Source organism: Myotis lucifugus, unplaced genomic scaffold (genome assembly GCF_000147115.1).
Source record: "Myotis lucifugus unplaced genomic scaffold, Myoluc2.0 scaffold_19, whole genome shotgun sequence".
Classification (NCBI taxonomy): Eukaryota; Metazoa; Chordata; class Mammalia; order Chiroptera; family Vespertilionidae; genus Myotis; species Myotis lucifugus.
Window position 1 is genome coordinate 3100191 of NW_005871067.1, and position 13348 is coordinate 3113538.

The 13348-nt window shown below is 38.0% G+C and overlaps 1 protein-coding gene across 21 annotated transcripts in view; it reads right to left on the bottom strand.

Moving 5' to 3' along the window:
• ZMYM2 (zinc finger MYM-type containing 2) overlaps positions 1 to 13348 on the bottom strand; it is a 150278-nt gene that overhangs the window by 57390 nt on the left and 79540 nt on the right. For all 21 annotated transcript variants that reach the window (XR_002828421.1, XR_002828418.1, XR_002828417.1 and 18 more), the window contains one exon: positions 4953 to 5024. Coding sequence is in view for 13 of the 21 variants with exons in the window: in XM_014452884.2 (XP_014308370.1) it covers positions 4953 to 5024 (72 nt within the window). In the remaining 8 variants the exon portion in view is untranslated. The remainder of the gene's footprint in view (positions 1 to 4952; positions 5025 to 13348) is intronic.

Sequence of the window (13348 nt, forward strand, 5' to 3'; positions counted from 1 at the left end):
AAAAAACATATCCTTGGGTGAGGATTAAAAAAAAAACAAAAAAAACCTACAAATGTCAGGAAACACGACAATCAGGCCAAAAATAAAATAAAATGGATAAATTTCACAAGCACAAAAATATTTTAGACAATAAATAATTTGGAGGTAAAAAACAATAACAAAAAAACAAGTAAAAACATCACCAGCCAAAAAAAGAAACAAAAAATACTTCCTCAGCATACAATAAATAGAACAGGTATGAGAAAAGAGAACTCTTGATGTGCCGAGAAGGTATGTTATATTTGTTCTGGTACCATAAAATATAATTTTTGCTGCCTATTTCCCATTACTCAAATATCTCTTAAAGGAAGCCCTAAATTTTACTTTTCAAAGTGGAAATCAACTCATTCTTCAATTTCTCATATGCTCCAGAAAGACTTATCAATAAGAAAATAATAGTAACAAGAAAGAAATAACCTATTAAATCTAATTATTAGCTCTCCCAGTGTTTGAAAGGCAACATGTTTTCTTGAGACCTATATAATAATTTAAATGTTATATTGAGGGTGGGGGGAATCAAAGAAAACAAATCAAAAATGGAAAATAAAAGAATGTTTAAAATCTGATATCACAGTACAAATTAAGAATACTAAAAACATCAGGACACCTGCCATTGTATCTCAGGATCACTCCCAGTAGATGTGTGCATAAGACTTCCATGTAGCAGCACCTGTGAGGAATTCCTTTACCAATATATTATTCAATAAATGAAGTCCAACTGTCTAATCTAATTTTGGATTAAATTTTTTTAACTTCATTAGAAACACTCTTCGAGTTGACAATGATTTTATTGGTAGAATAGTTAATTAATTAGTAAGTTTGAAGACGTAACGAAATAAAAAGTATATCAGTCGAACTGGGTGAAGTAAACAAGAAGCTAATAAGCAAGTGGTCCACACTGACAAATACTTTTATTTGAAAAGGTACTATCAGAAAGACAGAATCATTAATATTGAAAATATTTCAACAAAGCTACTTTCATAACTACCTCTACTACTTCAAAAACAGAAGGTCCCATTTAATGGAAGAACATCAGCAAAAAAAGAAATAAAGGTTTATGCCATGTTTTCTCTGCTTGATATGTAATAGCCTGAGCCGGTTTAGCTAAGTGGGTAGAGCCTGTAGACTGAAGGGTCTTGGGTTTGCAAGAGCCTGTGGGTTGCAAGCTCCATCCCTGGCACTGGTCGGAGCTCGGGCGGGAGGCAACCAAATCAATGTGTTTCTCTGTCTCTCCCCTTTCCTTCTACTCTCTCTAAAATTTGTTGGAAAAATATCCTCAGGTGAGGATTAACAACAAAAAAAAATCAAAATAGCAATATTTGAATTTTATGTGTCCTATAAATATGCATTATGTAATTTAAATGAATGAAATTAAATAGAACAAATTCACAAGTAATATATTCCCCCATTTAGGCAAGGGGGAAAAGAAACCTACTTAGGGAGAAAGAAGGAGGTAGAATTGATTGAAACAAGTTATCAGTAAGGTAAATATAATGGGAGTTTATAGCAAATTGGCTCACTTTCAGACTACTGAGAAAATGTGCCTTACATTTTAATTTTAACCAATTCCACATTAATATCAAAATTAACAACCATCACAAGATTTTAAAATTTCCCGATTTTTCTTTTACATGTAAGTAATACATTTCATTTAGAACATTTTGACCAAGCAAGTAGACAACATGGGTAGATGCTCAAGAGATAAAGGTTTCACGTACTTGTTGCTATAAATCTAACCTAGGAAATCGGCACCAAGATATATCCAGAACAGAACCTACTTCCTAACCACATTCAACTACAACTTAACTTTGCTCCATAGTGTTACATGGAAAAAATGTATTATCTTTACATTCAATAACATCTACTGCAATGTGGCATTCTCCTTCATTCTAATTGGAGGCAACAAACTACAATAGTTTTAACTGAACTATTTTAACTTCATCAAAAATAAAAATCCCCAGCTTTTTCCATTATACTGGCAGTTAGCTCAATATATTATTACTAGAGGCCCAGTGCACGAATTCATGCACAGGTGGGGTTCTTGGGCCTGGCCAGGGGAAGGGAAGGGATCGCAGGAGTTGGCAGCTGACCCTCAGCCCCCCCCCCGACCCGGGTAAAGGGACCACGTCTGCCACCACCCACCCCCAGTTCCCCGTCCCAGCCCAGGGCCTGAAGGCCCTGGCGGGGTTGGGAGAGAAGGCGAAGGTCACCAGGCCAGGCACAGAAGGAACAAATGCCAGACGCCGATGCCACCGTCGGTGCCCTGCCACTGCGCAGTTCCCCTCCTACCCCCTCCCTCCTTCCCTCGCTGCTGCACTGCCACCACAGTGAGTGGGCGCCACCACAGTGAGTGGGTGGCGGGCCTATCAGGGCCTGCTGGCCAGGGGGAGGGAGAGGGGGAGGGACTGCGGGAGGTTGGCAGGGACCATGGATGGTTGACAGCCGCAGGAGGTTGGCTGTGGGAGTGCACTGACCACCAGGGGGCAGCTCCTGCATTGAGCGTCTGTCCCCTGGTGGTCAGTGCACATCATAAGACTGGTCGACCAGTTGTGCCAGTACAGTCACTTAGGCGTTTATATATATAGACAGATGTTCAACATTACTTCAAAAAACACTGTAGTTATTACCATATTTTATTAGTGCATTAATAAAGTATGTATCTCATTTGAAAATATTTAGAAATGTTTCAATAACTATTTGATTAATCAATTCTAGTCGTAATATTCTATTTTATGCATTTTACTGATAAATGGTCTATCCATATTACTAAAGGAGTCAAAAGCACAAAATAGTGAAGAACCCTGATTAGAGTGGTGATAAAACTTTAACATGACATGATATTGCACAAATTTTTACACTAAATGAAGATTAAAAGATAAATTAAAGTAAAATTTATATGTACTTTCGTTATTCAATAAACTCTAATAGTATCTCTTTATGTTGAAGATGTTCACACAGAGGAAAAAAGCATCTAGAAAATTGATTAACTATCATGTTTTACTTTTCTTCATTATTGTAGAGTTTATAACTTTTCTTTCAACTCTCATATACTAGTTGTAATTTTTAAAAATTTTTCTATTTGACAATGGATGCTAAAAATAGAGGGTGTAACGTCTATTGAGCAACAGAGTATTTATAGACTATAATATATACATCAAAAAAATTAATAAACAGAGGGAAGAACAGCAATGGTATCCCAGATAAATTCGACCCACACCTCCTTAGCTAAATGAGCCAAGTCAACAGACAGACATCAAGTGCCTCCTGGTGTGATGCACTAAAATGGATACAATATCACTTATGATGTCAAAAAATACATGACCTCAATATATTCCTTAGAAAATATCAGAAAAGCCCAAATTGAGGAGCACTCTACAAAGCATCCTGTAGTATGTAAAAATGTCAAAGTCATGAAAGACTGGAGAACTGTTCCAGATTAAAGCAGATAGGACTTCCATCCACAGCCATGATGGAGTAACAGAGACTAGATGTAACCTCCCACCATTAACAACTAGGAAACTAGACAGAAGATATGAAACAATGGCTTTTAAAAATTGCACAAAACATAATATAATGTTATACAGAAATAAAGTCAAGCTGTAGAAACAGATCTAGAAATGACAAATGCAAATAGTATGCAAAGATATTAAAGGAGCTATTATAAATATGCCGACATAGTTGAGAAATCAGTATAGAAAAACATGAATATGATGAGGCAAGGAATAGAAGATATAAAAAATATCCAGATGGAACTTCTATAGATGACAAATACAAGATCTGAGATAAAAAATACACAGTATTTTATTTGGTTACGTTTGATTAAAGATCAGTAAAATCAAAGATACAATAATAGAAACTCTCCAAAATGAAGGAAAAAGAACCATAGTGATTATAAGACAATAGCAGAAAGTCTAATATATCTGGGATTGGGGTCTCAAAGGAATAGAGGAGGAAAAAGACCAAAAAAAAAAGAATTTGATGAAATAGCCTATAACCCTGGATTACATGGATCCCAGACAAGTAATCTTTTTTTTTCCATTTGCTATAAGGGACATTAATAGACAAAATTTGAATAAGGTCTATAGATTAATGAGATAGCAGTGTTTTATCAAATTAAAATTCATTATTTTGATCATCGTACTACAGTTAAAATTATATCTACTTGTATGCATTTATTATTCATGTGCTAATTTATTCATCTGGATAAATGGGAATATAGATTTCAAAATTATGTTTTTAAAAGGGTTTTATTTACCTTTCAAGCATGCACTAAAGAGACGGGCTTTGATATCCTATAAATAAATTCCTATTGTGGACAAGGTACTGTGCATTAAAAAAGTATATTTGATAATAGCAACATAAATACCTAAAAGCAAATGATCTTATCAAACAAAAAATACATGTAAAATTTAATGAAATAAGAAAGGTTGTGTATGTCATAGAGATAAAATAAGAAAACAATCATCTGATATATTTTAAGTGAATAAATTTTAACATACAGGCATATCTTGTTTTATTGTGATTCAGATACTGAGTTTTTTACAAATTGAAGACCCTCCACCAGCAAAAGGATCACTGAAGGCTCAGATGATGGTTAGCATTTTTTAGCAATAAATAATTTAATTAAGGCATGTACATTTTTTTAGACATAATGCTATTGTATACTTAATAGACTACAGTGCAGTCTATTTATTATTCTAAAAAATAATAAAAACATTATTTTTATGTGCACTGGGAAATAAAAAGTTCTCGTGACATAGTTTACTGTGATACTCACTTCCTTGAGGTGGTCAAAAACTGAAGCTCAATATGTCCGAAGTGTGCCAGCACTCAAGAAATCACAGGCTGTTCAGATATACCGTAACAACAGTAACAGTAGCATGAAATTGTCAGGCCTTAACATTCCTACTCACCTCAGGCTGCATCAAGAAAGAGTCTTGCATGTGATCTCGAACCTCCTTCAGAAAGCTTGGATGGCTACCTACCTAAAAAGAGATTTTCAAACACTTTATAAAAACATATAAAGAAAGGCTACTAGGTGGAAAAGTAAATAAACAAGCTGTAAAAGTTTATTCTTAATTACCTGTTCTGTGACTTACAAACTCATTCCAACTTTTAAAAATGCCTATCTGTTGTAGCCCCAGTGCCACTGCCCAACTTAAACAAGAATTATTAATTTTAATTACCCTATAGAAAAAAATCACTTAATTATAAAACAATATAATAATGGCATAAGGAATTAAAAATACAGTCTTAAATTTGACCTGATATAAGCAGACCTTGCAAAACATCACTTATTTCTCTTACATGACAAGATCTCATTATTCTTATAATGATATCTCAATGTATTCTAAATTAAGTGATTTGGAAGTTATGCAATTACAATTTTCATCGTCTGCAAATGGATTGTTTGGGGAATTCATTTTAAAACACATATGACACTTCCAGCACATATGAATTTACATCCTTAGTCTCTGCAGAAAGTCAAGATACTCTGAAGAAAATGAAAATAACTGAAAAGTGTTAAGCATTTCATACAGTCTCCAGTGCCAGCATCTAGATCACTGGTTCTCAACCTGTGGGTCGAGACCCCTTTGGCAGTCGAACGACCCTTTCACAGGGGTCGCCTAAGACTATCCTGCATATCAGATATTTACATTATGATTCATAACAGTAGCAACATTACAGTTATGAAGTAGCAACAAAAATAATTTTATGGTTGGGTCACAACATGAGGAACTGTATTTAAAGGGCCAGAAGGTTGAGAACCACTGCATTAGAGTGTCTTGGGTAGTGGTCTCCAAATATATCTGGATGGTGCTCCTTTATCAGTAACAACATATGCATGGATCCCTATTTATTTACTTGTAAGTTATTAACATTTAGTATGGGAATTATAAAAAACAAATGAAAATAATATTTTAAAAATCAAAGATGAAACAATATTTTAATATAACTTTTATTTTATTTAATGAAAAAATGAAGAATATTTTTTATGTCCACTAGAGTGGAACAATTTGGAGTCAGTGGAGGCTCTGTGGGGAGCAGCAAGAAGATACTCCTACACCCACCCAACATAACAAGAATATCCTCCCCCCTCCATTGGTGTCAACAGAGATCAAATGGAGAGCCTGAATTCTACCTCCACTTGGCAATAATGAGGTGGCACATTCCTCCCCCTGGCAGAGCAGTGTCAAAGAAATACAGCTAAAACAGAGGTTTAATTACGAACCACAGTATAATAATACCCCAAATGTCTAGGCTGCAATTTAAAAACTCACTTATCCTACCAAAACCCAGGAAAACAACACTGTAAATGGAAAGAGACAATCAATAGATGCTAACACTGAAAGTACAGCAATGTTAGAATGAACTGACAAACAGGCAGACATGATAAAATTGCAAGAAACAAAAGCCACTTAATAAATAAAGATTCTTACTTAAAAAAAAGAAGATAGAAGAAAAACCAAATGGAAATTCTAAAATTGAAAAGAAAAAAAAACCTGTAATAGAAATTTAAAACAAAATCAGGCCCTTGCTGGTGTGGCTCAGTTGGTTAAGCATCGTCCCATGCACCAAGAGGTTGCTGGCTTGATTTCCAGTCAAGGCACATTCCCATATTGCAGGCTCAATCCCCAATAGGGGGCCATAAAGGAGGCAGCACACTAATGTTTATTTCTCTCTCCTTCTCTCTTCCTCTCTCTCTCTCTAAAATCAGTAAAAACATATTCTTAAAAATATCAATACTGCCCAAACGTGGTGCTCAGTGGTTGAGTATCGACCTATGAACCGGGAGGCCATGGTTAGATTCCTGGTCAGGGCATATACCCAGATTGCAGGCTCAATCCCCAATCATGCAGAAGGCAGCCAATCAATAGATTCTCTCTCATCATTGATGTTTCTATCTCTCTCTCTCCCTCTACCTTCCTCTTTGAAATCAATTAAAAAATATCAATACTTAGGTATGTCAAAAAGAACACAGGAGCCAAGTGAAAGTGCTCTCAATGGCCAAAGCTAGAAAATTATATAACAAATTAAACTAAATTATAACCCAAAGTATAAAATAAATATCCATGGCCCTAGCTGGTTTGGCTCAGTGGATGGAGTGTTGGCCTGAGGACTGAAGGGTCTCAGGTTCGATTCTGGTCAAGGGCACATGCCTGGGTTTCGGGCTCCACCCGCAGTAGGGAGGTGCAGGAGGCAGCTGATCAATGATTCTCTCTCAATAAAAGTATATTTAAAATAAATAAAATAAATATCCATGAGTTCCTACTAATATTAATAAATGATTGAATAAATTAATAAATGTAGAAGAAATAAATTTCCTATGCAGAAAAATCCCAGGTATCTGTATACTCCGCACTAAAGGAGAGACTGACTTCATTCCAAAGAGTACAACATGGAAACGGAAAGCAGAGGAACTTCACAATGGAGAATTACGACAAACATTACTTCAGCAAGGTGAAAATGTTGCAAATTAGACAAAAAACAGTAACCCACAAACAGAAGAAATGAAGCAAACCCTAGAAGGGATAAACCAAAACAAATCACAGTTAAATTTCTAAAAAAAAACTGAATAAAATTAAAAATTGAATAAAAAAAAAGACATCCCTGGCCAATGTGTCTCAGTGGTTAGAGTGCCAGCCCAAGCACCAAAGAGTCACAGGTTCGATTCCCAGTCAAGAGCATGTGCCTGAGATGTGAGTTTGCACCCTGACCTCTGGTGGAGGCACATGCAGGAGATAACCAGTAGATGTGTCTCTCTCACATCGATGTTTCTCTCCCCTTTCTGTCCCCTTCTATTTCAGTCTCTCTGAAAAGCAATGGGAAAAATATCCTTGGTGAGAATTAACAAAAATAAAATTTAAAAATTAAGACAAAAATGATCCTGAAACCAGCAAAAGAAATGGAGAAGTACAATTGAAATGACAGCATATGAAGACAGAAAACTTTTAGACAATAGACCTTCTACTCTATACAAACACCACAGGAAAAAAATGTGGCATTAACACACCCACACCAGCAAAGGCCAAGTGGAGGCCTAGACTTGTAACTTAGCCGGCTTCAATGTGATGCTCCAGCACCCAGCCAAATTGATGGCAGAAAAAGCCAAGTAAGTAGCATGAACTTCTACCCATGAGGAAGTGGTAAGGTCGCTACCACTCAAATCCTACCTCTCAAGATGAGAATTGAGAGTCAGGTCTTTCACCAACAACTAGCAGTAACAAGGCCAAAATTACAATGATAGAGAATGAGGGCAGGAAGAGATTAACCAAAGAACGTATGTGCATATACTGGTATATATGCATTATCTATGGACACAGACAATAGGGTGGTGAAGGCCTTGGGCAGAGTAGGAACGAGTTGGAGGGGAACAATGGGGGATAAAAGAGGATATCTGCAAAAACTAAAAAAAGAATGAAGAAAAGTGAACAAAGCCTAAGGGACCTGTGGGATAGACATATGCATAATGAAAGGCCCAAAAGAAAAGTAGAACAGGGCAGAAAGATTATTTGTAGAAATAATGGCTAAAAAGTTCAAAAATTTGATAACACAAATCTACAAAACTAAAAATCACAGTTACAAGTAGAATAAATTCAAAAGAGACACACAAGAGACATTATAATCAAACTGTTGGAAGACAATCTTGACAGCAGCAGATACCAGGAATTCTCAGTAATATTTCCCACCAATTTCTCACTAGGAACCATGGAGGCCAAAAGGCAGTGACACAACATTATGTGAAATGCTGAAAGAAAACAACATTCACATAAGAATATAAATCCAGCAAAACTATTATTCAAACATGAAGGAAAAAAAAGACATACCCAAGTAAAAGGTGAGGGAATTCTTACCACTAGACCTACCCTACAAGAAATACTAGAGAGCCAAAGATTTATGCTGAAATTAAAGGAAACTATACAGTAACTGGAAAGAATAAAGATCTATATATAAATAACTACATGGGCAAATAAAAAAAGCAGTATTATTATATTTTTGGTTTGTAAGACCACTTTTTATTTCCTACATGATTTTAAAGACAAATACACAAAAATAATGGTAAATCTCTAATAGGCATACAATGCTTAAATTTTAACTTGTAATTAAAATGTAATTTATTATGACATAAAAGAGGATTCGGCTATATAGGAACAGTTTTGGGGAGGGGCGTTTGCTATTGTTGTTAATCCTCACCTGAGGATATATTTTCCACTGATTTTTTAGAGAAAGTGGGGGGTAGGGGGGAGAAACATCAATGTGAGAGAGACACATCATTTGGTTGTCTCCAGAACAAGCCCCCACCAGGGCTGGGGATCCAACCTTGACTGGGAAGTGAACCCGACCCTTTGGCGCTCGGGCCAACACTCTAACATACACTAAAAGAAATAAAGAATAACTTACAGGGATTTAGCAGTAGATTAGAGGATTCCGAGAATCAAATCAACGATTTGAAATTGAGGAAGCAAAAAACAACCAATCAGAAGAGCAAAAAGAAAAAAGAATCCAAAAATATGAAGATAGTTTAAGGAGTCTCTGGGACAAATTAAAACATACTAACATTCGCATCATGGGGGTGCTGGAAGGAGAGGAGAGAAGAGGAGGAGGAGGAGAATGAGGAGAAGAAGAAGGAGGAGAGGGAGGAGGAGAAGAGGGAGGATGAAGAAGAAAAGGAGGAGGAGGAGAAAGGAGAAGAGGAAGAGAAGGGGAAAAGGGAGGAGGAGGAGAGGAGGAGGACAAAAAGGAAAAGAGGGAGACAGAGGAGAAGAGAAAAAAATTAAAAACATGAACAATAAAATGGCAATAAATACAATTGAGTCTAAAAATCAAAATAAATGAACAAGGAATCTAAGGAACAAAATAAACTGATGAATAAAATAGAACCAGAGGCATAGAAACATGGAATAGACTGACGAATATCAGAGGGAAGGGTGGAGGAGGGCAGAAAGAGATTAATCAAAGAACTTGTGTGTTTGTTTGTGGTGTGTGGTGTGTGTGTGTGTGTGTGTGTGTGTGTGTGTGTGTGTGTTATCTATGGACACAGACAATAGGGTGGTAAAGGCCTGGGGAGGAGTAGGAATGAGCTGGAGAGGAACAACGGGTGGATAAAAGAGGGATATCTGTAATACCCTCAACAATAAAGATTTTCTAAAAATAAGATATAATTATAAACATATATGCACCAAATACCAGAATCCCAAAATATACTAAGTAAACACTGACAAAGAGTAGAATAACAGCTAGTGGTTATTAAATAACCACTTTCAATAATGGATAGAACATCCAGACAAAATTTCAATAATTAAATACAGGATTTTAATAACATTGTAAAACAACTAGAGCTAACAGACATAGAGTACTCCACTCAACAATAGCAGAATAAATAGTCTTCTCAATTTCACATAAAAGATTCTCCAGGACAGATCGTACGTTAGGCCACCAAAAAAAGTCTCAACAAATTTATAAAGATTGAAAACACAGAGTATCTTTTTCAATTATAAGAAAATGAAACTAGAAATGAGTAATAGAAGGAAAGCTGGAAAATTCACAAATACAGATTATTAAACTACTTAACTCAAAGAAGAACTCACTAGGGAAACTTAAAAATACTTAATAAATGAAAGCTAAACCACAAAATAACAAAAGTGATGGGATACAGAGCAATCAGTGATCAAAATAAAATTTATCATTATAAATACCTATTTTTTAAAAGATCTCAAATCAATAACCTAATGTATACCTGAAATAGAAAAAAAGAAAAAACTAGATCCAGAGCCAGCAGAAGAAAGGGAATAATAAAGATTAAAGTGGAGATAGAGAATAAAAACTAAAATCAATTAAACCAAAAGTTGATCATTTGAAAGAAATTTACAAACCTTTTAGATAAACTAAGAAAAACAAAAGATACAAAGAACAGAGAAACAAAAAAAGGGGCAAATACAGGACACTGCCCCACTCTCCCAAAAAAACTAATTAAATACTATGAACAATTATACACCAAAAACTGAGGTAACATAAAAGAAATAGACAAATTCCTTAAAATAGAGGAACCACTAAATCAACTCCACACTAAACAGAAAAGATCAACAGACTGGTAAATAGAGGTTAAATCAGTCATCACAAACCTTGCGACAAAGAAAAGTCCAGGACCAGTGGCTTCCCTGGAGAATTCTGACAAACATTTTAAAAAAGAACTGAAATGAATTCTTCTCAAACTCTTCTAAAAGTCACAAGAGAATGGAACATTTCCCACCCCTATTCTATTAGGTAAGCATTACCCTAATTCCAAAGACTGATAAAGACACCACCACGACAAAAATTACAGACTTTTTATATGTTTACTCATAAAGGATTTAGTTTTTTCCTTTATGAAAATAATGGAAGAAAAAAAACTCATTTAAAATAACGATAAAAATTTATGAAAAGTTAACGAAAATACTGATGTAATAAGTGGAATGAAATCCCTTTCACTCTGAAGAACACTTTGACATCAAAAACATGCTGAGTCTCAAGGTCAGTCATGTGGAAGCAGATATTTGACCCACAACTCAACTGCAGACCAAAATAAATTCCAAGTGGGTTAAAGATGTAAATGTTAAAATGAAGCCTTACAAACATTAAGAGAAAACATGAAAAGTATCCTTTCACAGCCTAGAAATGAAAAGAATATATGAAGCAATTTCCAGAAGTAATCATAGAAAACCATTAAGTTTGACAATATTAACATTTAAAATTCTACATGGCAAAAAATGTATATGAGCATCCAATCACAGTTATATATACCATAGATAAATCTCATTACATATTAATGCCATCCTATCTAATAATAGAGAAACATGGTAATTAACCGTAACTTCGCTACCCTTCCCATTGGCTAATCAGCAAGATATGCAAATTAACTGCCAACCAAGATAGCGGCCGGCAGCCAGGCAGCTGAAGCGAACAGGCTTGCTTGCTCCAGTGAAGGAGGAAGCCAAGGTTCCCCGCCTGCCGCAGCCCAGCTCTGAGCTGCTCTCTAAGAAACAATGTTACAATTATAGAAGCTAAAAAAAACCCAGATACCTGCTTTCAGCCAGCCGGGATCTCAGAGCTGGAGTCGCAACAAAGTTTCAAATACAGAAGGTAAACAAAGCCCAGAAACCCGCTTTCAGCAGCCGAGGTCTCAGAGCTGGAGCCGAGCCTCAAAGCTAAAGCCGGCTCTCAGCTCCAGTGACAGCCATAGAAGATAAATAAATCCCAGAATAAAATTAAAAAAAAGAAAAAAAGGAGAGGTTGGAGCTACAGTCACCCGCCAGCCTGAAAACGGCCTTCAGCCCCTCACCCAGGCTGGCCAGGTACCCAGTGGGGACCCTCACCCTGAAGGGGGTGTGACCAGCTGCAAACAGCCATCATCCCTTCACCCAGGCTGGCCAGGCACCCAAGCGGGACCCCCACCCTGATCTGGGACACCCTTCAGGGCAAACCAGCTGACACCCACCCGTGCACCAGGCCTCTATCCTATATAGTAAACGGGTAATATGCCTCCCAGCACCAGGATCAGCGGAGCCGAGAAGCCTCCTGGCACCGGGATCAGTGGAGCCGCAAGGCCTCCTGGCCCCTGGAGCAGCGTGAGAGGGGGCAGCGCCCAAAACCCCTGATCGCCCTGTGGCTCTGTGTGTGGCAGGGGGCGGGGCCACAACCTCCCTATCTGCCCTGCTCTGTTCATGACAGGGGAAGGCGCCCCAACCCCCTGATCAGCCCTGCTCTGTGCCTGATAGAGGGGAGCTCCACAACCCCCTGATCGGCCCTGCTCTGTGTGTGACAGGGTATGACACCCCATGGGCCCGCTCTGTGTGTGACGGGGTGGAGCCGCAACCTCCCCATCGGCCCTGCCCTGAGTGTGACAGGGGGGAGTGCCCCAACCCCCTGATCTACCCTGCTCTGTGCGTAATAGGGGGTGGCGCCGCAACCTCCCCATCGACCCTGCTTTGAGTGTGACAGGGGGCGGCGCCCCAACCCCCCCAATTGGCCCTACCCAGAGCATGACTGAGGGTGGCATCGCAACCTCCTGATCCGCCCTGCTCTGTGTATGACAGGGGGGAGCTCCCCAACCCCCTGATGGGCCCTGCTCTGTGCGTGACAGGGGGCAGCGCCCCAACCCCCTGATCGGCTGGCTCTGTATGTGACAGGGGTGGCGCCATAACCCCCTGATCCGCCCTGCTCTGTGCGTGATAGGGGGTGGCGCCGCAACCTCCCCATCGACCCTGCCTTGAGTGTGACAGGGGGCGAAACTCCAACCCCCCAATCGGCCCTACCCTGAGCGTGACTGAGG